We start from the raw sequence: 25,899 nt of genomic DNA on the forward strand, positions 1-25,899 counted from the left end.
CCTCGTGGGAGCTCTGGGGATTGTTCCCACTAACCCTTGGGATGATTCCTTCCCCTGCCCAGGGTTGTGTCTTCACATGCCAGTACTGGTGATGCTCTGCTGAAGAGGGCCCCTCTGCGTCTCTCCAGAGCTCGACTCTGGCCACACTGGCGTCCCACCTTCCCAGCTCTGTCTCCTTGACACAAGGGGCTCCCCATCCCTGTGCGTGGCCTGGAAGCTTTGTCCAGGCTGTGAGCTGGGGGTAAGGGTACAACTTGCTTTGTTTGTTTCTTGTCCCTCGGGAATGACTCTCCTTCATGGCCTGGCGTCCAGTGACTTCAAAATCATTGCTTTATATATTTTAGTGTTTTTGAATTGTTTCAGTTCGAGAGTACAGCCAATCTCTATTATCCAATTTTGGCCAGAAGTGGAAGTCCTATTAGGGTATACGTTTGGGAGATATATGTAATACCCACGAGACTGTCTATGTTATATATATTAGTATATGTGAAATACATGCTATGTATATGCTAAAATAAAATCATGTGAATGTGCATACTTATAAATATGTTAGTATGGAAGGCTTAACCAAAAAGTAAAAGCCTCCCTCTGTGCCCCTCACCCCTCAGTTCCACTCGTGTATCCCCTAAGGGTAATCACCCCAATGCTGGTTCCCTTGCATCCTTCTGGAAGTGTGTCTGTGTGTACAAGTTACATACACATCCGTGTACGTTACATGTATATCATATCGTGTAACCTGTCTTGTATCTTGCTTTTCTTCACTTATATCTTAGAAGTTGATTCTTATCAGCCCGCACAGCTCCATCTTCCTTTTATGCTGCGGCATACAAAGCCATGAGAAGATGGCTTTTTATTTTAGCCATCCTGTACCGAGGGACAGAAGTTCGTTCTGCCTTTTTTCGCTGCTATGATCATTGTAGCCGTGAACAAACACACTTAGCATTCATGGGGGCGCGTATCTGCAGGGGGATGTCCAGAAAGATTGCTGGGTTATTAGACACCTGCCGGGGCTGGTGCTCTAAGCTCCCGAAAGATACCCTCTTTCAAAGTGCAGGGATGGGGGGGGAAGCGCTTTATTTTAAAATGCAGGTTTTGGTTTTGAACGACACAACCCGACACAGATGCTGAATTGAAAGCAGCTTCTTTCCAGATTTTCTGGTCTCCCCCGCGTGTGTCCCTGTTTTGCTGTTTTTCTGAGCACTGCTTGGAGCCACCTCCAGTCCCCTATTTCGGTGGCCGAGCAGGCACAAGTGCAAGACCCCTGCCTACCCATAGGGGGCGCCCAAGGAATGCTTGCTGATGTGATCCGCTCGCTGCAGAAAGTTCTGTGAGACAGTGGCTCCAGCCATCACCGAAAGACGGTCTCGTTGCTTTTCTTCTTTTTCTTCTGCAGGCTGTCGGGTTTCCCATTAAGTTCACAGATGCGAAGCTGTCCCCTTCACAGCCCTTGGGAGTCAGGCAGCGACCTCAAAACAGCAGGTTTCAGGCAGGGATTGTGGTAGAATAGTCGGGGCTGAATGTGGTGTCTCCCATTTGGGGGGCAGAGCTGGCGGACCACGGGGAGCCCCACTGGGGAGAGGGGTGTCACCCACGTGACTGTCCCCATCCACGTCCTACAGAGATTACAGAAAGAGAATGCATTTTCCATCAGCATGCTTTAAAGGAGATTGAAAACAAAACTTATGGTGAGTGAGAGGTCTCTAAGCAGTGGCTACCTAGGTAGATAATTGTTTTAACGCCCCCCCCCACCCAGCCCCGTCTTCCCTACAACAGGATTTTGGGTGATAGTTTTGTTCCAGGTTAGTTTTGATACAACGGGCAAATACAGAGATTACTTTTCACTTTTTTTTTTTTAAGATTTTATTTATTTGACAGACAGAGATCACAAGTAGGCAGAGAGGCAGGCAGAGGGAGAGGAAGGGAAGCAGGCTCCCTCCTGAGCAGAGAGCCCGATGTGGGGCTCAATCCCAGGGCCCCGGGATCATGACCTGAGCTGAAGGCAGAGGCTTTAATCCACTGAGCCAGCCACCCAGGCGCCCCTACTTTTCACTTTTAAAGACACTGAGGTCAGAAAGTTTTTCATATGAATGAAAATGCCCACTTTCCAAATAAAAATAATCACACCTCAAAGATCACGCTCTTCTTCGCCATTGTCCATTCTGAGCATGAGCGGTCGCACAGAATGATGGAATGGAAGCAACCAGGTCCTGGTTTCTTCCCATCTCGGCTCTCCTCGTATATCTCCAGCCTACTGTCTGAAGACAGGGGTGCAAAGCACCCCAAAGGGTTGGAGATGAAAATCGCAACCAAAGAGAGCACCACTGATTCCCAAACATTGGGAACTTATTGGCAAAATGGAGTGCAGGGGTTCTGCATGTGTTGGGGCTGACTGAACCCCAGGCTAGGGGTCCTCTACGTGTACTCTATTTAACAGAGAATAAGCAAGAAAAATTGGCTAATTTGAAACTTACGTTTTATTAAAACTCAACAGTATTTTATTTTTAAGAATATTTTATTTATTTATTAGAGAGAGAGAGCACGCGGGGGGAGGTATAGAGGGAGAGGGAGAAGCAGGCTCCCCGCTAAGCAGGGAGCTGGTTGCGGGACTCCATCCCAGGACCCTGGGATCATTACCTGAGCCGCAGGCAGATGCTTTACTGACTGAGACACTCAGGCGCACAAAACTCGACAGTGTCTTAACCAGAATTATCACGGGACCTAGCAGTTCCCATCCCTGCTCTATATTCAAGAGGACTGGAAATTTTGACATGAACGTTCATAGCAGCATGACTCATAATGGCAAACGTCCGTCCACAGATGGATGGACACACAAGCGGTCCGTCACACGATGAAGCATCATTCTGCCCCAAAAAGGACTAAAGTATGGACATCAGCTATGATGTGGCTGCACCTTGGAAATGCCACTGCCCCACCCCCGGCGAGGCACTGCTAAGAGTCAAAGTCATACTCCACTTGCTGTAATATTTTTCACTTGCTGAATTTTTAGAAGTCGATTCCTTGCATCTTTTGGATTGGGTGTGCTGCTTACCATTCCTTTTTCCCGTTGAGCTGTCGTCACCTGTTCTCATTGAATGGCTTTGGACGTTCTGTTGCTTCATTGTCTACCCAGCCATCCACCCACCCGCTTGTCCATTTTATTCATTCAACAACCCCCACCCGTGCACCTGCTGCGTTGCAGGAATTCTACCAATGCTGTGGGCGCAGTAACGAGGAAAATCCAAACAAGGTCCTTTCCCTCCTAGAACTTATTTCAGAGTCGCACTACTCCGGGTATGGTTCCTGGACCAGCTGAGTGTAAACCTTCCTTTATACCCTTAGATATCGGGCACATTGTTATTTTTGGACGTGAACCTTTTGTGCTTCCAACATACCCCGAATCTTTTAGGCCCTTTTCTTGATGTCCCCAGATGTGCTGCCACTTCCTGTGTGTGGTGTCTCATCTGAAAGGAGCTTACGAAGGAAAGCGTTTTAGGGGTGGAGGGGGTCCAGAGCCCACCCTATAAGATGGGGGTGGACGTCAAGCCCTTTGTTCTAGGTTTGTGTTGGAAATTCAATGAGTACATAGAAAGCATCAGATACATACAAGGAGCTTAATAGCATCTTCCTCTGCCTTGGTCCTCATAGCCCCTGTTTTCGGTCGTAGTTAGGGAGAGAATTTCCCTTGACCATCACACTTCACTAACAAGGACAACTTATTTGAGGGTTAGGTTCCTCTTTTTCCCAAATCGGAAGGGGGAAGGCTCTGCACGTTAAGCACCCCTCTTGTTCTGTACCTTGGGATCACGTTGCTGATCCCACCAGCCAAAGAGGGGTCCAGTTTCTTGATGGTTTAAAACCAGCGGTAGAGAATGGAGGGTTGAATATTCTTCCCGGCACAGTCAGGCTCTTGATTCAGGACGCCCGTTCATTCCTTCATCAGTGTGGTGGGTGCTGGGACTTAGTGGTGAGGCAGACAGACAGGGTCTCTGCCTCACGATCCCTCCCCTGCCCCCTTTCCTGAGTTAAGGTGTGTTGAAGCCTGACTTATGTACAGTAAAATCCCCCCACCCTTTTAGTGGACAGCTCTGTGGGTTTTGGCATACATGTAGAGCTGTGTAACCCCGCCACAGTGAAGACAGAGGACACTACTGTCACCGCCCCCATGTTTTCCTGTGCTCCTTTGCTCCTTTGTAGTCAGTCCACCTCCCTCTACCCCTAGCCCCTGGCAGCCCCTTGTCTGTCTTCTGCCCACATGGGTCTGTCTTTCCAGAATGCTATCTAAGTGGAATCATACAGGATGTGGTCTTTTGAGTCTAACGGCTTCTACTTGGTTTCATCCATTGAAGATTCCTTTTTTCCTGCTGAGTAGTATTCCATGCCCCCAGATGTCTTGGGGACAAAGAGGGAAGGAAGACAACTAACCTCGGCCGGGGCTCCCTGAGCTGACTGCGTTTACCAGAGCGGACTACATTGCATTTTCCCCCAGGGCAGAGTTAGGTGTGAAAGGCCGATTTGATTCTTATGGAAAAGTGGATCAATGCCATGTCTTGCTCCCCCAATTCTGTGGCTTGAGAAACTCACCTTCACTTTGTCTTTTGGCATTGGTTTTAATCGGGACAGTATGGCCCCAGCTGGCCTGAAACAAGCCAGGGCCCCAGTAAAGCCCTGCTCCCCCAGGCTTTATGACAACAGTGCCGAGTCATAGAGGTCCGGCCCATCCCTAAGAGAAGATCCTTCCCCTTCCTGCCATGCCTAGGCCCCTCAGAGTTTTGCCCAAGGGCAGCTGATGGGGGAGGATGGAGTTTCTGGGAACCAGTCAGACAGCCAGTTACTGTGGCCCCAAGAAAGCCTGTGGCTTCAGTGCGCTGCCCCCGGCTGTGCCTGCCCCGGTGATCCAGGAATGTTACCAGCCGTATTGCCTGCCTGGGTACCGCTACCTCAACTCATGGAGACCCAACCTCTTTTACAAGATCTCCAATGCACAGACCTGCATGGATGAGGGGGCCACGAGCCGCAGCCCCCTGAGGCCGCCCACCATCCTGCCGGCACTCCGCTCCGCCCTCTTCTGCCGCTACACCCCCCACGACTGGGACAGGTCCAACGAACTGCAGATGCGCGGGGCCGAGGCCTCTCGGCTGTGGGCCAGCCGGCTGACCGGCGACTCCATGCGGCTCATGCAGGACAAGGACCAGCTGACGCGCCAGATGCAGGAGGGGACCAGCCGGAACCTGGGCCAGAGGCTGTCGGACATCGGCTTCTGGAAGTCCGAGCTGGGCTACGAGCTGGAGAGGCTTCTGAAAGAGAACCACAGCTTGGACACAGTCAAGAGGCGGCTGGAGTGTGCGGCCGAGGAGCTCAACGGTCCCCTGCAGGTGAATTGGGGAAGGAGGGAGCGTGGCAGCCACCAGGAGGGCAGCCCTGGGCACTCTGCTCCTCCCCGGTGACGGTCAAGGCCCTGGGAACTTTGCATCATCGTCTGCTGTCAGTTCCTACAGCCCAGGATTATCCCAGTCAGATCAGGTTTCCTCAGACCGAATCGGATTTCCTTTTCTCTTTGGGGTTGCATCCAAACTGCAGAGGTTTTGTCCAGACTTTCTGCACGTGCCTGTGTGCGTGTGTGGGTGCGTGCACACGGGCTGCTGAGTAGATGGATAGACTTAAAAGAATTGCTGTATTTTTCTCCATGGCCCTTAACACCTGCTAACGTGCTCTCTAACTTACACATCTATTTAGTTATCATTTCGCTCCCTGAGCTAGAATCTAAGTGCCACGAGGGTGGGGATTTTTGTCTACTGTTGCCAGCGTGTTCCAGACTGATCTGCAGCTGTGCTGGGTAGCCCGTCTGTGTCGGCCCTCTGGGAGCCGTGTCTGTGCCGACCGCCTGCCATCCGGGGTGGTGTTCTGAAGGTCTTCCCAGCCTAGCACAGTGCGTGGCACGCAGTAGGCTCTCAGTAAATGTTTGCTGAGTAGACGAGTCCGTATCTGAATGTGGACATTCTCAACGCTCCTTGGTCTCCCATCGTATCCCGGATCAGTTAGGATTGCCTTTGGTGGCACGTAAGGGACCCCTGTTATGTGCAGCTCAGCCAAGGCTCAGCCAAGTCATGAGGAAAATTCCAGAAGGAAACAGAGCAGGCCACTGCCGCCTTCACCTGATGCCGGAGGGGGGACCCAGGCGCCCGTCTTTCTGCTCTGCCGTCCTCAGCTTGTGGCTTTTGTCCTACTGCTCGTGGGGAGATTTCCTATCTCCTGTTGCAGGCTTCTACTTGCAAGGAACATTTTGGTCTTCTCATTTGAGGCAGGAAGATAGGGGCCGGGCAAAGGGCTCCATGTCCCCACTGTGTCAGGGTATGTCCGTTTCCTGGAAGGGAACATCCTGCGTTTCCATTCCTGGCTCATTGCTGAAACTCTCCCAGGCTCTGTGGTGGCAGAGGAGTCTGGGCGAGTGAGTGGTTTCCCTGGGGTCCCGGAGTGGGCCCCGGGTACGGAACTGGCTTGTCTGCCTTGCACCGTGGGAGCTGATCTGGGTCACGTGGACGATGTTCGGCTGGCCCGCTGGAGCAGGTGGGGACTCGGGACCTCCTCCTTGGATGCCACCTGCAGCCGTCTCTGTGCCATGTCAGGTGTGGGGACATCTAGAGGAGAGGTCCCGCCTCCAGATCCCTCAGGAGACATGGCACGGGTCCTCCCCCCCACATTATGGGGACTTCTGCTGTGTCCCTCTGCCCCCAGGTTTCTCCCTGAGAGGAGAGTGGGCAGGGGGACCTGAGACAACACTCGAAACCTATTGCAGTCCTCTCCAGCTCTCCTCGCTCCTCCAGCCTGCCTGGGAAACCCGGCTCTGCCTGCTCAGTGGCGGCTTCTCTGGTGGCCACACGGTGGCTTGGGGGGGACCAGAGGTCTCTCTGCCCCCCTTCTCCCTGTCTCCAGGGCTGCCCCCGCTTCTCCCTGTCCTCCCCACTCCTGCCCTCCTACCACGCATCTTCCAGCCCCAGCAGGGCGGGGAGGTGGTATTTTAAATGTTAAACTGGATCTCCACGCTCCCTCACTAAAACCCCCCCTCAGCGCACCCTGTTAACATCCAGATTTTCCTTGTCACCAGCTCCAGCTCCTGCACAGCCCAGGCCCCTCTCATGGCTCCAGCCTCCCCTTCTCCAGCTCCAGGGGTTTCCTGTCGGCTCCTCCTCCTCTCTCAGGGCCTTTGCACCTGCTGTTCCCTCTTCCTGGCCCCTTGTTCCCATTCGTCTCTGCTGCTTCCGATAATTCAGGTCTTGGTCTCTCACCTCCTTAGGGAGGTCCTTCCTGGCCAACCACCCACCAGTTGCTCCCCCCCGCCACCTGCCTCACCTTGACTCTTTGCACCCAAGTCCTGCTCACAGTCAGAAATGATTGGTCCTCTTTGTGTGTTTACTTGTGTGTGTTCTCACCTGTCTCTTAGAGCCCCTAGCACCCCTCCCAGCACCAAGATGGGGCGCTCCCCTGCTTCTTTCTCCCTTCTGCTGCTCTTTGTGACGTCACAGGCCTGTGGCCTAATCACCTGCCTTTCTCAGCCTCTCGTTGCAGGAGCTCCCCTGAGCGGACACTTCTCCCTGTCCTCTGTTCCACACTGCTCACGGCCCTGTGACCGTTGCAAGGTGCACGGCTGTGTGACAGGGTCACCTGGGTCTCACTTGGCCCTGGCACTTTCCGAAGCCCCACCCCCACTCCGTTTACAGATCTTCAAAAAGGGGTTTTCACATATATTCATAAGTAATATTTGTTGACCATATCTGGAGTGTTTCACACGTGTCCAGCCGACTTCATTCATGCAGCAAACCTATGCAATGTGCCCCAGTATTCTACCCATCGGCAGTCACGGCATCCCGGGGTCCCCACAGAGGGAGAAGGGGAGGTGGAAGCCGACCCACGGGCACAGTGACACGGGCACCATCCATGTTCCTGGGGATAAAGCAGATCCCAGCAAAGGTGGATGGGAGTTGCCTGCGGTCAGGCTGTGCCTACAGGCGCAGGGAAAACACGCCATTTCCCACTGCTCCCTACAGGTGGCTCTGGAGTGTCTGTACCATCGAGAGAAAAGGATCGGGATCGATTTGGTCCATGACAATGTGGAGAAAAACCTTATCCAGGTAAGAGGCCTCCTGGGTCTGCCCAGCCTGCTGGGGGTGGTGGGGATGGTGGCAGCTGGTCACAGAGGTTTCTGAGCTCCTACCAGGAGCAGAAGCCACATGTCACCCCATGCAGAGTCAGGGCTTGGAAAGCATGGTTGGGGGCTACACTAGGTGGAGAGCAGGGAGAAGGGAAGTCGTGGGACCCTCAGCATCTCACCATAATACCCGTAATAACAATAAAAGCCAGTGTTCATGGAACGCCTAGTGTATGTCACACACTGTACCGTTTCACACGTATTATTGAATATAGCGATAACACAGTCTACAGATGAGCCCTTGGCACATAGTAGGTGCTCAATTTTCTTTTAATCGGGAAGTGTACAATTTAGGAAGAAAATAAGATGGGGAATGTGGAGCCCCCGCTGCTGACCCTTACCTGTCTGACCTGGGGACTGGAGGGATGAGGCAGGAGATGAACTCCCGCTCTGACATTGCACACGGTGCGGTGAGGAGGGGGTCAGGAGTGGGCGGTGAGCAGTAGGGGTGGGGTCACTCACCTGGGAGGCCAGCTGTGGTGACTTTCTAAGGAGCGTGGCTCTTTCTGACCTTTTTCATTGCAGGAAGTAGATTTGCTAAAATGTTGCCAAGAACAGATGAGAAAACTAGCTCAAAGAATTGATATCCAGATGCGGTAAGAGCTGCTTTCTCTCCCCTTTCTCGGGGTCTGATTTGGGTCTCCCCAGTTTCCGGGGAGCAAGCACATGGGCTGTCCGTCTCTTGGCGGTTCTTTCGGTCAGTGATGTGCCAGCAAGTGCTGAACAACCGGCTCTTCGGGGAAGAAAATGAAATCTTATTTGCAGCATCAGCCGAGGTCAATGGTGATCTTGGTCTCCCGGGGCACACCGGGGCACACTGGGGCACACCGTCGGTCTCTGGGACCCAGCCCTTCCCTGGCTCCTCTTGTTTGCACACAGGACCTCAGCAAAAGCCGTTGGCCTCACTGAGGCCCCTCTGAGGCTGGGGCTTCCCCGTGGGAGTTCTGACCTTGGGGAGATGGCAGAGAACAGCTGACATCAGGCATCAAGGGGAGGGGCCAGCACATCTCCAGAGAGGGGCTGGTGGATGCCTTGAGCCCAGAGTCTTCAAAAGCAATCAGCTTTTTGTTCTTGGAAGATGAACTAACCGGTATCATGACAAGCCAGGAGGCTCCCCGCATAATTAGAGGGAGGCCCGAGTTTTACGGGGCTTGGGGCCCCTAGCTAAGCCCTTGGCCCTCGCTTCCCCTGGAGATAGCCTTCCCTCCGGAAGCTGGGGCTGGCCATGGCCTTTAGCTCTCACAGGGCACGCTGCTCTGCGGGTTCTTCTCCTTTCCTCAGACCCAGAGAGCGAGAGGAGGGCTGGTCACCGAGCCCCAGCTGCCCCTTCTGGCTGCATAGGGCCTGTGGGTAACCTGGAGGGGATGCTGGGGGGGTGGGGTCAGGCAGCTCGCAGATAGGCTTTGGCGGCCGTTCCCCAGGAGGAGCAGTCAGCCTCCCACCCTCCCAACACCCACAGAGCAGCCCCTCACCTCCACTGAGGACTGGGCCCAGGGACGGGATCACCCAGGGCCGTATTGTAAAGCTCCCTGCAGGTCTAAGGGTGAGGTCAGGGCCGGCTGCAGGGGTGGAGGTGTTGGAAGGGGCACACACAACAGTGGCGTGGGGACAGGTGAATTACCGAACGCAGGGGTGACCTCTGTCGTGGGTGTGCCTCTGACCTGATTGCTGACAAGTCCACCTCCCACTTGGACTGTTTGCCTCCTGTTTGTCTATAAGTTAATTTGCTTTAAAAAAAAAACCAAAACAACCCTTATATATTTGCATTTAAAAAAGAACATTTTAACAAAGGAAGTGCTTTGGGCGGGCAAATGTCTTCATTGTGTTTTTCTTGCCCTTATTTTTATGATCACCTATTTTGGGCAAGAAAGAGAGGTTTTCCATTTGTGGTGGACACGGGGCTATGGCGGAATGTGGTGTGGGGGTGACAGAGGGCTGGGGTTTGGGAACTAGGACCGTTTGAGCCAGCAGAGTGAACAGAGTCCCAGACCAGAAGTTGGGGAGCTGCACCCTGGAGGGGCAATCATTCCAAGACGGGACTGGGGCGGGCGGGGACCGCTCGGGCAACCCTGGCCATGAAGCAAGAAGCGGGAGAGTGAGGAAAGCCCGAAAGACGGAGAGGCACAGACACGGAGCAAGAGGAAAAGCAAGGGACATGGGGGACAGCCACCAAGAGGCGGAGGCAGCCAAGGTGGGGGGGGGTGGAGAGAACGAGAGCAGGTGGACAGGCGTCCCTCCCCTTGGCCAGAACAGAGGCCGAGCCATGCTCAGTAGAGGCTATTTGACCCTGGGCAGTGGCCTGCTTGTCCGACGGGGCCCATCTTCTTGCAGGAAGCAGCTTCTGTTGCCAGGGCTCCCTGATGAACTTGGAACCGGCCACAGCCTCATTGGCAGAGTCTCAGCTTGCCCCCAGGGGGAAGCTCCACTGCTGACCCACTCCGGTGGCCTCCCTGGCGCTAGGTTGTTGACTCAAGGTTTTCTGGGTGAGGCCTCAGGCCTGCGTCTGGGCAGAGCTGTGTCCCTCACCAGGAGCCCCCAGCAAAGCAGAAAATGCTGGGCAGAAGCCATAACAGGGCTTTTCCTCACAGGCCCACAGCGAGGTGAGCCTTGGCACTGGCTGGGCTTTATGTCATGGGCCAAGAAGGGGAGACAGGGGCTGCACCCCCTTTGTCCAGGCTCATTAGCAAGGGCCAGGAAGCTGGACCAGCCAACCAGGGATGCTGAGGCCCTGGGTCCGCTCTAATGCTCTGACCTGTTTCTTTTCTACATTCTGGTCTTCATGGTCCAGTTCATTAGGCAGGACAGGACCCCATTTCTCCATGGCTCGGCCAATTCAGAAGGCCCCCAGGGGCCTCAGGATGGTTCCTCCTGTCCCAACATGACTCCCTGAGCATTCCCATAGGTGGGAATCCACCACCAGGATTTACTTTTCTTGCTTCTGGCCTGTTTGAAATCCATCACCAAACATCCAGTACTTATAGCAGAAAAAGAAAGCAGCAAAATGATGAACAGAGACAGACAGGGGAGAGGGACAGAGAGACAGGAAGTCCCTAAGACAGAGAGAAACCAAGAAAGATGAGGCAGAAAGAGAGGCATACACACACACACACACACACGTGTGCACACACATCCATGTGACATGTGCTCCCCTCACTTTAGTTGGTGTGTCTGGACATCAGCTGGCGTAGCAAAGGTCCTTTCCTTCTTTATTCCCTGTCACCTCAAAGCACTTCAAGATCACATTCCCAGCCGATGCTCGTATATCTTCAACACTGACTAATCTTGTTTCAGTCAAGACAGAGACAGAAAAGCTCAGGCTTAGAACCTTCTGGAGACAACAGATTCTAGCTGGGATTCTGTTAGCGTTTAATGAGTATTTATGTGTGAGGTGACCTTTTAACGGAGGGTGCTACTGATGATCCTTTAGAGACCACGATGTAGATTTTCCCTTTAAAATACACTTGTTTATATTTTACAGGTGATTTTTAAAAAGTAGTAACTTACAGTGCCGGTACCTTGAGAATATGGCAGGAATCATGAAAGCGGTTCTCCAGGGTCTGGAGTTTGGCACATGGTGGCTTTTAAGTCTAAGCTTCCCAGCCAAGATTCCAGCCCTGCGGGCGCCAAGCACTGTCCCTGTCCACTGTCCTCTGCTCACCTCGGCTCTGCCCCGACTCCACCCAGTCTCTGATTCCACCCATCCTGACTCTTCAATCCCTGGCTCCGCCCAGCCCCTGGCTCCGCCCAGCCCCTGGCTCCGCCCAGCCCCTGGTTCTGTCCAGTTCCTGACTCCGCCTACCTCCTGACTGCGTCCAGTCCCCGACTCCACCCAGTCTCTGATTCCACCCATCCTGACTCTTCAATCCCTGGCTCCGCCCAGCCCCTGGCTCCGCCCAGCCCCTGGCTCCGCCCAGTCCCTGGCTCCGCCCAGCCCCTGGTTCTGTCCAGTTCCTGACTCCGCCTACCTCCTGACTGCGTCCAGTCCCCGACTCTGCCCAGGGCATGTTTCAGTCCCAGGCTCTGTCCAAAGTAGAATTCATGTCTTTTAAAGCAGGTCAGCCAAGTACAGCTGGAGGGCCAAATCTGGCCCACCACCTGTTTCTATAAAGACTTATTGGGACACAGCCACGCCCATTCACTTACATATTATCCAAGACTGTTTTCCTGCATAGTTGAGTAGTTGCAACAGAGACCATACGACCGACAAAGCCTGAAGTATTTAGTATTTGACCCTTTACGCTAAATGTTTGCCTACCCCTATTTTGAATGACAACAGATCTGCTTGGATTGGGGGGAAGGGGAAGTGTGGAGAGGTCGTGGGTATGTAGTGGGGGCATCAAAGTGGGAAGAGGGCAGAGAAACTACTGGGGTAGACAGAGCACCCTGGGGGGAGTCCAGAGACTTGGCTTTGAGCAATGGCTCTGCACCTCCCTCCTGCATAACCTTGTGCGAGGGACTCCGGGTAGGTGCACAATCTCCAGGCAAATCCTTGCACTGCACAGGGATAACCGAGATGCTCAGCACGCCCTGGAGAGGGACCTCGAGGACAAAACCTCGGCCCAGTTTATCGATGAGAAGTGCTTTAACCTGAGGAACACGTCAGACTGCATCAGCTTCTTCCACGGCATGGAGAAAGTCGATGGCACGTAAGTACTGGGCTCTTGGTCCCCATCTCTGGCCAAGCCTGATGGGAGTGAGGGCTTGGGTCTGCTCCCCTAAGGAGCCATGAAGCCATCATGCACCAGTCAAGTAAGAAACAAAGTGGGTGATGGGGGTCCTCGGTTGCAAGCCACAGAATCCAATTCTAGCTATCTTAAGACAAGACAGAACTTACTGGAAGGCTGTGAGGGAGCCACATACTTCAGGGGAAGGCTGGAGGGGAAGGTTCTGGCAGCTTGAATGAGCCAGGAAGTGGGAGCTAATCATCTATATTGTCAGAGCACGGGTGTCTCTTCATTTTGCCCAAGATTAAAATTCTAGTGAGAGAGTACAAGAGGTCGGCTTAGGGAGGGTCACGCAGCCACTGCTGTGGGGCCAAGGCAGGCCGGGCACCCGGATTGGCAATTCCACCAAACAAATCCAAAACAGAATGACTGTAACCGGAAGGAGGAGGGATCCAAGTTCAGCTGGGAGAGCCAACCGGTGGCCTTCAGAGCCGGTAGTGGTTTAAAAGTGGATGCTGGAGCCAGGCTGCCTGGCTTCCCGTTCAGCCTCTACACTCATGCTTGGGGCAAAGTACTTAATCTCTCTGCACCCCCCCCCCCCGCCTCGTCTGTACTGGAATAAAAATAGTGCCCACCTCCCAGAGTTGCTATGAGTATAAGGAGGTGGGTGTGTGGGGCGCGGAGCACAGAGCCTAGTGTGGGGGAATGACAGCAGCTGAGATGTGTTGAGTACTTGCCGTGTGACCTCATTTGCTTGTCACAGCGGCTCCGAGGTGGGTGCCTTCTGTGTGCCTGGCTCTGTCATGGACATGTCTCTGTTTCTGGAATTTCAGGCAGAAGGGAAGAAAGGCATGCTTTCCCCATCAGCAGGCAGTGCAAGGTCCAGGATAATGAGGGCTGGACAGAGCGGTGCTCTGGGTACAGGGAGAGGGTGGTATCTATCCTGGTCTCTTTAAAAAAGGCGGGGGGGGGGGGTGCTGGGTGGCTCAGTCAGTGAAGTGTCTGCCTTTGGCTCAGGGCATGATCTCAGGGTCTTGGGATCGAGTTTCGCATCGGGGGGCGGGGCCCTGCTCAGCCCGGAACCGCTAGTCCTTCCGCCTGCTGCTTCCCCTGCTTGTGCTCGCTCTTTCTCTCTCTCTGACAAGTAAAATCTAAAAAAAAAAAAAAAACCAGAAAACTTAGCACAATGTAATTGTGCTTGGCACATAGGTGTGCAGGAAGTGTTTGTTGAATAAGCAAACGCATGAAAAGAGGAAAGGAGGGAGGGAAGAGAGAAAGGAAAGGAATTTCATGGTGATCTCCTTGGCCCGAGCTCAGGGCCGCCTCCTGGACCTTAGTAAATATCAAAGTGTTGCCCTGAACTTTGGGGGTTTCTGGCAGTGGCAACTTGTGGGGCCCCCTTCTCCTTCCTGACAAGGTGACACCCCTGGCCCCTGGCTACCTAACCAGGACTTCGGGGGCCGCAGCTGCTCGTCTGGAGGGTTCCCTTCCCAAACGGATGCCTCCCTGAAAGCTTGCAGCCAGGGGCTGGAGAGAGTCAGGATGTGCTAAGTCCAGGGGCTCGAGCTGGGGAGCAAGCGCTGGGGTGTGTGACTGATCGCTCACCAGATGTGCTAGCCCAGGGCTCTGGACCGGGCATCTTCTTAAAGCAGGGCCACGTCTGGGCAGGTGAAAGGACGCTTGGGAGACTGGACCGCAGGAGCTCTGCTCACCCAAGTTCTCGCTGCCGTGGGTCAACCGACCATGGGACACCTGGCGACAGCAGGTGCCCTTTACCTGATGTTGGCTGAGTACTGTAGGCACCGCACTTTGCAAACAGCGTCTTGTGACTCCTAAACCCTTATTAAGTGCTTTCTGTTGCCAGATGCCAAGACGGGGTTTCACATTTAGTCCCTCGATAACCCTGGGGTGTTGACACCATTATTATCCCCATTTTACAATGGGGAGACTAAGGCTCAGAGAGTTGAAGCGCCTGGACCAAGCTCACACAGCTGGTGGCAGAGCCACAGTCTGAGCCCACACTGGACACGGAGCCCGTGTGTTTTGTCTTGGCACCTTCCTGCCTCCCAGCCACGCCTGCCACCATCTTTAGAGGACACATGGCCCCCAAAGCATGTCCCCCCTACTGAGGCACACCACTTTCCAGCAGACAAGCTGCCTCTGGCTCATTCCCCCAGCCCAGGAAGAGTGTGACAGAGCAGGTTCTTTTCTCTGGGGAGGACAGCTGTCTGCTCCAGGGGAGGTTGGGGCCTTAGAGGTTGCTGCTCCTGACCTTGACAGTGCCCTTTCAGCAGCAGGAGGCACACTCCTGAGTCAGGTGCGGTCTCTCTCTGCTGTCCTTGGTGCCTCCCCCTTCCCGGATTGATGGTGAGTGACTGTGTGACCTTGGAAAAGATGCTTCACCTCTCTGAGCCTCGAGTATTTGTTGGCTGAGCGATCTGATTCAGACACCGTGCCCTCTCCCATCTCCAGAAGCCCGAGACCCCCATTACTGCTTGATTTTTGAATTCCTGCCAAAGACAGACAAGACAACCATATATGATGTGTTCTTTTTAAAAATTTCTAGTCACCATGCAATCTAAGTGTGCTTTAAAAATGTCTGAAAAGAGACTTCTATTTCAGAAAACTGAATCCCTTTTTTTTTTTTCCCCCACTGCCTGAGAAGAAAGATGTTTTATTTAAGAACTGGAGATTTCCCAGCTAGAGGAGACCTTAAAAAGTTACCCAGGAACTGAAGCCAGCTCCGGGAAATGCATGTCCCTCCTTCTCAGAGGCTCCCCTGAGGAAGAGAACCCCCCGACCCCCAACCAGGCCATACATCAGTTGTGTGGTGCAAAGGGTTATACCCTCGGCCAGGAAGTACTTTCTGTTGTCTAAACTGAATCCCTTATGCTTCACCGCCTCCGAGAAGTCTCCCTGCCTGCCTTTTCTGATCAAGTCTGTGTCTCCGAGGTTCGTTCACCACCAGACCCGTTCTCCCGCTGCCCACTGTAGACCGTCTTTCCATCTGGCTCCCACTGGGGTTCCACCAGGGCGAGGGGCGCCCACGGCAGGACGAGGAGGAGGTTGGGGGTTTCTTTTTGCCCGTCCTCTGGCCCTCAGTGGTGACAGCTTTGCACTTTGACTAATCCTGGAGCTCCTCAACACCCTCCGATCTTTTTTCTTTCCTTTTAGGACCCTGACAGGCACATAAAGCCTGCACTCCTTCAGCCTGTCCTTCCCGGGCTAAAGTCCCTTCTAGCGCATATACCGTGTGTAATTATCTCCTTTCTTTGACGTCCGTCTTCCTCTGCCGGAAACTTAGCCCGGTGAGGACAGGGCTGTTGATGTTCTTGGGCCTGGCTCGATCCCGATGCCTGGGACAATGCTTGGTATGTGGTAGGTGTTCAGAGAACTTTTGTTGAATGAGGAATTTGGGGCCATTAGCCTGGCCACGTGCTCATTTCTGAACTGAAGGGGCTCTGTGGCCAGCACAGAACCCCAGTGCCTGCTTCTCGGCCTGTCTCTGTGATTTTGGTGGTGGTAGTGAGAGAGCTTTTCAAAGGACCATTTTCTCCCCTACAACTCACCAAGCGCCCTTTGGAAGATTAGCGCTTGCCAGGATGCTGTTGCTTGCCCTAGAAAATGGGGTGGAGGTTGGGTTAGCCCAGTGGTCCCCAATGGGGGGCAGTTGTTCCCCATCTCCCAGGGGACATTTGGCAATGTCTAGAGACATCTTTGGGTTGTCACGACTGGATGGATGGCACTGCTGGCATCTAGCAGGCAGAGGGGCGCTGCTAAACTTCCTTCAGGGCCCAGGGTGACCCCCCCCCCCGAACAGAGAATGGTCCTGACACAGATGTCTAGAGTGCCCAGGGTGAGACTCTGGATTGGGGGTCCTCCAAGGCCTTCCTTCCACCCCCCGATTCCTGTCTTGTGTTAAGTTCATCCCTGTGCCTCCTGCAGGATCTCCGTGCCCGAGACCTGGGCCAAGTTCAGCAATGACAACATCAGGCACTCACAGAACATGCGGGCCAACTCCATCCGGCTGCGCGAGGAGGCCGAGAACCTCTTTGAGATCTTGTCGGACCAGATGTGGAAGCAGTTTACCCACACCAACCTGGCCTTCAGCGCCCGCATCTCCGAGGTGACGGATGCCAAGAATAAGCTGCAGACTCAGCTGGCGAAGGTAAGGAGATGCGCGCAAGGGGACCGCCGCCCGCCGGGCTGAGGCTTCACCTGCCTCCCAGTGGTCTCGGCTGGCCAAGCTGCCCACGGCCCCCTGGTGCTGACCCGGTCCTACCATCCCAGAATCCAGGAGCCTGTCCCCCCGGAAAGGGGAAGGAGCCGTGGGTGTCACAGGGGGAGTACAGCATCTGGGGTGGATGCTTCCCTGCTCTCCTGATGATGGAACTTGGAGCTCAGTCTGGCTGTCAGCATGGGCCCCCAAGAGGCTGCTGATGGCCCCCAGGGTCCTTCACTCCATCCAAGGGCTTCAGCGGAACGTGACAAGTGTCCCCACTTTGGGGATGGGGAGGCCTCTCTGCATGGAATTTATCCTCCCTGCTCTGCCTACGCTCAGCAAACGTGCCTGATGCTTGCTGGCCACCAGGAATGAAAGAAGGGGCCATGCAAACAATCCCCGGGTCCCTGTCCTCAGGGGACTTGCATTCTGGTGGAGGCTTTGATGTGTGCACACAGGAAGGACTTAGGGATGATAGTTTGATGGGGGAGTAGTGGCAGGGGACGAGCCTTGAACCTGCATTCACAAAAGAGAGTTCTAGATACAAAGATTGTTATATATATATGGGGGGGGCAGTTAATGGGCTGCAAGCAAGGTTCAATGGCAATTAGACAGGGGTGGTATAAGCCCCCACATACGCCACCCTATAGCCTCAGGTATGGAGGGGGCCGAGGAAATGGAAGTTTCTAGGATGAGAGAAGAGCAAGGATATGCATCAGGGCTTCTCAGGGACCTCGCACCTGGTGGCATCAAGGGCAGGTCACCAGGGAGTTGGGCAGTCAAGGGATGTGGGAAGAGTATTCCTGAGAGTGGCCGGTGCGTGCAACAGATATGTGTGGGATGGGGTGGGAGCAGGGGGCAGGCTCAGGTCATACAGGTCCTGGTAGGTCCTGGCGAGGAGTCTGGATTTCAAGCTGAGAACCCAGAGAGACTTAGAAGGATTTTAAGCGGAAGGCATGCAGATCCACTCTCATCCTTAGGTGGCTTTCTTTCCCTCCTGGGTGGAACAGGGTTGCAGAGGTCAAGAGTGGACATAGGGAGAGTGGATAAGAGCTTCTAGAAGGCGTCCGATGAGAAGGATGGCTGGCTATGCCACAGTGGTGGCGTCAGATGCGAGGGGAAAGGGAGAGATGTGAAACATCTCGAGAAGGCAGAGTTGGAAGTCGGACCATCCCTCCCTCTTTTACCGAACATTTTCCTATTAATCTTCCCAAAATGGGGTTGAGAAACTTGTTCTATAAAGGGCCAGGTCCCATTTTCAGCTCTGCAGGCCATTCGGCTTCTATCACGACTCAGTTCTGCTCATGTAGACGGCCATAGACGGTATGCACACAGATGAACACGGCTGTGTGCCAATAAAACTTTATGTACAAAAATCATCAGTGGGCCGGACGTGGGCCACAGATTGCAGTTTGCTGACTACAAATGCAGATTTACGTAGATTTTCATCGCTCCTTCCACCCCATAGTGTGTGGCTGGGAGCACGGACAGAGCATGGCTGCCTGGGAGGGAATCCTGGCTCACCATCTCTGCAACCCTGGGCGGTTTCCCTAACCTCTCGGTGCCTGAGTTTCCTCATCTGTAGAAGGGATAATAATGGTTCTGACCTCAGGGCTGCCAGAAGGATTATCTGAACCACAGCTCTCTGTCCAGAGTGAGCACTTCGTTGACGGTTATGATTTAATGGATTCAGTGGGTTTACTTGTCCGTGTCCCTCCAGGACATTGATCCTGATTCAGCTGTATAACCCCCCTGCTTCGTATATAGTCGCCCCTTAAATAGTCGACACCCCTTAAATCTCTGTTCGGTGAATGAGAGGAATCTACAATGTTGAGTTTCCTGTTGATATTTTTTAAAGGAATGATCCATGAATGAGTTAATGCTTTTAATTTCAAGCCTTTTCTCTCTTTCTTTTCTTTCCTTCCTTCCCTCCACCCCTTCCTGCCTTCTTCTGGGGAAAAAGAAATGTCCTCTTATTGTGGCAAAATAAGCATAGCAAAAAAATGTACCATTGTCTTAGTCTGTTGAGGCTGCTATAACAAAAATGCCATAGATTGGTGACTTATAAACAATCGACATTTACCTCTCATAAGCTAAGTATCGGGATGAAGCCATGGGCACATTCGGTGTCTGGGGGCAGCCCATTTCTTAGTCATTGAGAAGACATTGTCTTCTCGCTGTGTCCTCACATGGCACGGGGGGGTGGGGGAGGGAGCTCTCCGCAGTCTCTCTTATCCAGGCACTAATCCCATTCAAAGTGAGCCTACTGGTGACCTCATCACAGCTCCAAGACCCCACCTCCTCCTACTGGTACAGCATGGATTAGGTTTCGACGTGAATTCTGGGAGACATACACATTCAGTCCATAGCAGCCACTGCGAAGTGTGTATAGGTCACTGGTGTAAGGTACTTCACACTGTTGTGCAACCATCACCACCATCTGTCTCCAGAACGTTTCCCCATCTTCCCAAGCTGAAAAGAACTCCTGTGTTTAATTAACTCCATGCCCACTAAACCACTTCCCAGTCCCCTGTCCCCCTGGCAGCCGCCACCGTCCTCTCTGTCCCTTACGAACTGACCCCTGCGGGTCACACTTCCACAAGAGTGGAATCCTACACTAACTGTCCTTTTGTGACGGGCTGATTTCCCTGAGTGCGGTGTCTCTGAGTTTCCTCCATGTAGCAGGTCACGTCACAATGTCCTTCCTTTGCAAGGCCGGACAGTATCGCATCAGATATGGGTGCTGTGTGTTCCTTCCTCCCCAGGGGGAACGTGGGATGGCTTTTTGGTTATTGTGCAAGCATTTTCTCTCTCTCTTTTAAAGATTTTATTTATTTGAGAGAGGGAGAGGGAGAGGGAGAAGCAGGCTCCCCATTGAGCATAGAGCCCGATGCAGGGCTCCATCCCAGGACCCTGAGATTATGACCGGAGCCGCACCGTCAGACGCTTAACCGACTGAGCCTCCCGGGTGCCCCAGAGGAAGAGCGAGCATTTTCTTTTGAGGCATTTCATATTGTGGATCAAACGCAGTGCCTTGTTACATTTCATGGCACGAGATCTGAGGCCTGGAGATGACTCAGGAAGCTCCTTTGGTGGGTCTCAGCAGCTGGTTTTTCATTTGTGAAATGGGGAACGAGAACTAATGGATGACATTACGTAGAGTTGATCAACGTGTGTGTTTTTGCGGCGTCCTTAGTGCAGCGCTTGGCGAATGGTAAACATTTAAGAAAAGGTAACTGAGCATTCATAATATTATCAATAAGGAGAAAAAGGATCTTTTGGGTGGCGATGGGGAGCAAAGCCTTTTCCCTGAATTTCTCCAGGGAAGCTTGGAATTATTACTAACCGTCTCATCGCTGATGATGAGAGAGTCTTTGCAACTGTGTGGATTTTTATTAATATTCATTATCTAAGGACCAGCTGCCTTGCAAATAAGCCAGCACCCATTTGAAACACACTAAACCCCAGCCCGACACCAGTGACAACACTCCTTGAGCGAGGACTTGTCTTCTGTTTGGTGATGATGCCACATTGTGTTTTTCTAAGACAATAAAAGACGTCGATGGAACGAAAATAAATATATAACAACCCTTTCACCTTTCGATGGTTTGCTTCAGCCTGAAGGATTGGAAATGCTCCCTTTAAAAATGTTAACTGTTAGTTGTTGATATCAGCCTCATTCCCCTTGGCAAGAAGCATTCCTGGAGAATTCTAGGCCTCCGTCCTCACCTGTGCTGCAAAGGAAGTGTTGCCCAGATGGTCATAAGAATCCACTCCGAAAGGCCGGGTCTACACAGTTCCCCATGCAGATTTCGAATCCAGCAGGGGTTTGGAGGTACACAGACAGCCTTAGATGTTCACCGTGATCCTCGGGTTCCATCTCCAAGGCCACACCCCAAACCCTGGAACTTGGCTTGGACCTTGTCCACGCCCTTGATCCTTGCACTCTGGAGCCTGGGGTGTGTCCCGGTCACATTGACCTCTGCTAGAGGAGAGGCTGGTGACTTCTCTGGGCTCAAGCCGTTGATGACCTGTGAGCAGGCTGCTGTCTTTGAGAACCAGTGTCTCCTGAGAGCTCCCCGCTTCCCCCCTCCCCCACAGGACTCCAGAACTGCAGAAGTCCCCACCTGTAACCAGTGACCCACTTGAATAAGACTTGTAGGGGGAGACTTTTAAGGTGGGGGAAAGGCTTGAAGGGGGAGGTATGAGGACACCGCTACAGAGCCACGTTTCTCCTGAAGTGTGGGAGCCAGGCCCCGGCCAAGGCAAGTGACAGTGGGTGGATCGCAAGCAAGAAAGTGCGTCTTCCTTCAGTCCTGTTTCAGTCCTTGAAATGATCTCAAGGGGAAGCCCTGTTCGCAGGCTAGAATACCTTCTTCGCCTCTTTTAAACAGAGAGTGCCGGCCTCAGGCTAAGAACTTGGGACAGCCAGCAGCATCTAGCCAGAGTTTAAATAACATGGTTTTACCTGCATCTCATTTCACGCTTTTTTACGGTTGTTTGCACTTAAGGCCAATGATGCGCATTTTCCACCAATCAGAGCGATACAAAGTTTTGCTTATAGGGCAAAATTGGCTTTGACAGACATCTGGGTGAGCAGCTGTCTCCTTCCCTTCTCTCTCCCTCCCTCTCTCCTCCCCTCTTCCAGACTCAGAGTATTGGTGGAACCAAATCCTTCCAAAAGGCAAACCTCAGGCATCCAATCTAATCCGAGTTGCCCACTGCATTTTGTTTCTAAGCTTCCAAGCCCAGCTGGGTCATCCCTCCTGCGATGCATCGGGCCAGCTTACCCCATCACCTGGGTCAGCCCTGAATGTGGCAAAGCAGACGCCCCTCTGGGGTTTCTGCCACCCCTCGGTCATGTGAGCCCTTGAGTCAAAATCCCATTTTCCCAGCTGGGACGTGAATGTGGTTGGAGCAAACGAGGACACCAGGAGCTGGGGGTGGGCGGGGAGGAGATGCGGTCAGGATAAGCCAGAAGTATAGCCTCAGTCGGGCTGTCTGAGAGATAAGTTGGATTCTAGACTTCTCTCAACCGCTCTCTCCTTGAACGTGGTGTGGGCTTTTTTGTAGTTAGAGGCAGCAAACAGGAGCCAGATTTCCCCTGAGGACTTCTACCATGCCTCCTGCAGCACCATTTTCCTCTGTGGCTCTGGCTTCCAGATGCTTCTAGATGCTTCCAACTGACTTCCAGGGGCTCTGACTTCCAGGTGCTCAATCCCAAACATCAGGGCCCACTTGAATGCCTCTCTTCCTCTCCCACCCTGAGTCTGTTCCATCAGTAAATCCAGTCGGTTCTACTTTCAGAATCTCATTGCTCCCCACTGCCCCTTCTGCCTCCACCCTGGCTGGGCGTCCACCATCTCTTGCCTGGATTACCGCTGTGGCCTCCCTGCTGCTCTGTTTGCTTTTGATAGTACCCATGAATTAGCTGGCAGCTAGATAAGAGGGCATTTGATTTACAGGGAACAAAGCTCAACTGCTTTAGATCCTTCTGAAAGCCTTGAGAGCTTGGCCCAAAGGCGCAGGTGACAAGGTCTCTCTGGGTAGCACCTGCCAGTGTCCCTGGGTCCCCATTTTCACCTGGACTGGGCCTGTTTGCTCCACTGCTGTCTGGAGAACTCAGCAAAGTTCCTCACCTTTGCAAACCCAGCGCCTCACGAAATGCACAGGGCACCAGGCATCACGTAACGCTGGCTGCATGGTTTAAATCCAAAGACAAACACCAGGAGCCCGTGGGCTTAACTTGGCCTGCCTGTTCTCTGGCCCCTCACATTTTTACTGAAAAGCTTTATTTATCCTTGACATGTCATTAGGTGCCTATTTTCCAAGTGTACAATTTGAGAAGTTTTTTTTAATAAGTTTTTATTTATTTATTTGACAGATCACAAGTAGGCAGAGAGGCAGGCAGAGAGGCAGGCAGAGAGAGAGAGGAGGAAGCAGGCTCCCCGCTGAGTGGAGAGCCCGAAGCGGGGCTCGATCCCAGGACCCCAGGATCATGACCTGAGCCGAAGGCAGAGGCTTTAACCCACTGAGCCAACCCAGGCGCCCCAATTAGAGAAGTTTTGACAAATACAGGTCATGAGGCCACCACCTTCAGTCAAGGTAGTGAACAGATCAAAGGTTTCCTTGTGGCTCTTTCTCATCTCCTTCTCCACCCCCCACCCCTGCAGCCCCCCACAACCACCACCTGCTTTCTGTCCCTGTAGAGGCGTTTACATTGTCCAGACTATTTTATGAAGGGAGACACACCCATATGCACTGGTTTCTTCCATCTGGCTTCTTTCACTTAGTGGAATCGAGAGTCCTGGTTTACTCATTGTTGAGCAGTGCGTGTTGTGTGGATATAGTATTGTATGTATAAACCACTAGTATGTGTCGTATCCACACACCTGAACTGGCTTATCCATTCACCTGCTGAAGGACCTGAGGGTTATTTCCGGTGTGGGCTGTCACCTTTAAAAGTGACATGTCCACATATCTGTATGCATTCTTATAGAAGTTTTGGTTTTTTTTTTAATATTTTGGCAAAAAAAAAATGGAGATTTTACAGAAAAGTTCAGATTTCCAGAATCTCTAGAGAAATGGGTGGCTCCAGCAGCTCTGAGCGCAGGTTTCTATGGGGGAGCAGCGGGCAGGAGCTGAAGGGCACCACGTTTCTTTGGACAGGGCCCAGGCCCTCCAGTTTGCCTGGGCCCCCAGCACCCCTGTCATGGGCCACCGCACTCGTTTGCATTCCTTGCCTGGGTTCCAGTAGGCTCATGCATTGGACACATTTTTCTCCATGCGTCCGAGGAAATGCAGGAAAGCAGATGTAGAAAGCAGTCGGGCCTCGGAAGAGTTTAACAGAACACAGAGGGACTCTGAGTTTTAACCTTGAAAGCCTTCGCTTTGGGGTTTTGCTTTCCAAGTGGTCATTAACACCAGCAGAGCATCCTTTCCCTGGGAGGCGGCACCAGGGCAGGAAGTCACAGTGTCTGCGGGGTAAGGGCTCAAAGCCTGCGATCTGAGTGCCCCAGCTCCTACTGCCAGCCCCTCTGTTTGTCCAGGGAGGTCTGGAACCTATTGTGGAGCGGGAAATACTTTCGTGCTTCGCAAGCAGCAGGATCCCATCCAGCACCGGTACCCGCCGCCAAGCTACTGACGGCTCTTTCTAAAACTGGCCCAGCCCAGGGGAAGTGGAGCCCGCCTGCCTGCCCCTGTGGCCATGGGCAGTCTGGTGAGGGGGGTGGGCGGGGGGCCAGGCCTTCTACACGGTCGATGCTTGGCGAGAAAGTTCCCTTTCCAAGTGCTCGCTATCAGGCTTTCGACGAGCGTCAAGACTGGAAGTGATGCTACTTTGCCTTTAACATCTTTCTATCTGACAGCGAGGCATCGAGTCTCAGGCAGGCTTCATACCTCTAAAGACAAAAGAACTTAGTGAGACTTACCTTTTTTCCCCCGTTTTCTCTCTTGTTGTGGTTCCCTCTATTAATGGCGAGGGTGATCGGTTATCTACTTGCGGCAATAAAACAAAAGATCTTAAATACATGTGTCAAAGGCTGAAAAGGGAGTTGATTTGAAGAAAAATAGGAAATCATTGTCCAGCTGGTATGTGGGTATGGCAGGGTAATTCAGGAAAAGTCTCAGGGCGGCATGTGGTGGGTCTCTGCCTGATACTCACCTTTGTGCCAAGAGGAATCAAAGGCTCACCTGTGTCACGTGGGCATAGGTCTCCTTTCTGTACCTGGGCCACGTGTGCAGACAGCTCTGAGGGCAGGGTGTTGGGGAGATGGGCTGCGTCACCAATTATCTGTCCGCAGTGACACCAAACAAATGGGAGAGAAACTGCTGGAATTTGGAAGAGCGAGCCGAGGTCCAGAGCTGGGAAGGTAGCCAGCAAACGCAGGAAGTTGGGGGGAGCGAACAGGAGGTGGGGTAGGGAAGGGGCGAGGACCAGCAAGGCTCAGCTCGGGGCAGGCGATACAAGTGGGGTGGTCTCGGACTCACTTTGCGGCCACCACCCAGGCTCCGGGAAGCTCTTCCGTCGCTCCTCCCACCCGCGAGCTTTGGCCGGTGTCAGCCAATCACATGCTTTGACTGGAAGCCGAGGGTGGGGCAGTCGCTGGGACTGGTTGCTGCTGGGACAGGAAGACTGTAAGATGCCTCCTGGCAGAGGCAGAGGGTTGCGTTGGCCTCACCTGGGTCCCAGCAGTTTCCTAATTTCTTCCAGGTTGTGGCTCATCCACTTCTGGGTCCTTGACTGTTGGCCTGCTCGGGCCCCCAGCTTCGTGTACAGTCCCAGCCGTTGCATCTGCTGTCTTGTCTCGGTCCAGATTCCCCTTGCATCCCCGCGTTCTCTGTCCCCCACGAGTGAGACCCACAGTGCAGGGCAGATGGCTGCGTTCAATTCTGACTCTAGCACTTCTTGGCTGCGTGGCCAAGGCCAGCTTGCTTCACCTCTGTGTGCCTCGGTTTTCCCCCTCCGCAGAATGGGGGCAGTAACAGTGGGAGGTATTTGTGAGAACAACAGCTCCATGAATATCAGTTGGAAAGTTGGTAAAAAGCTGAGGTCTCATCTCGGAGCGGGAGCGGGGAGCAAGCAAGGTGGAGGGAAGAAGAAGGGCGTCTGCAGTAGGAAGACCAGGGGTGAATGTTGGTAGAACTGAGGCATCTCGGGAAAGAAACTAATTCCTCTGAATCTCTGTGTCTAAATGCATAAGGCAGGAATAATTCTGCCGGCTGTGAGATCAGAGGGGAAGGTGCTGATGAGCAGTTCTCAAACTCGGCTACACCCTGGGATCACCCAGATGCCTGGGTATCGCCTCTAG

The 25,899-nt window shown here is 53.2% G+C and overlaps 1 protein-coding gene across 1 annotated transcript in view; it reads left to right on the forward strand.

Annotated features, from left to right (window-relative positions):
- Window positions 1-4,796: 4,796 nt before the first annotated feature.
- The window catches only part of TEKT5 (tektin 5), a gene marked incomplete at its 5' end in the record, with an annotated part of 34,309 nt that continues 13,206 nt past the window's right edge, over window positions 4,797-25,899 (forward strand). Inside the window, 5 exons of the mRNA XM_080830271.1 lie at window positions 4,797-5,372; window positions 8,043-8,126; window positions 8,729-8,799; window positions 12,706-12,849; window positions 16,813-17,035. Of these exons, the coding sequence (XP_080686397.1) occupies window positions 4,797-5,372; window positions 8,043-8,126; window positions 8,729-8,799; window positions 12,706-12,849; window positions 16,813-17,035 (1,098 nt within the window). The remainder of the gene's footprint in view (window positions 5,373-8,042; window positions 8,127-8,728; window positions 8,800-12,705; window positions 12,850-16,812; window positions 17,036-25,899) is intronic.

The sequence above is a fragment of the Martes martes genome (assembly GCF_963455335.1).
Source record: "Martes martes genome assembly, chromosome: 18".
NCBI lineage: Eukaryota > Metazoa > Chordata > Mammalia > Carnivora > Mustelidae > Martes > Martes martes.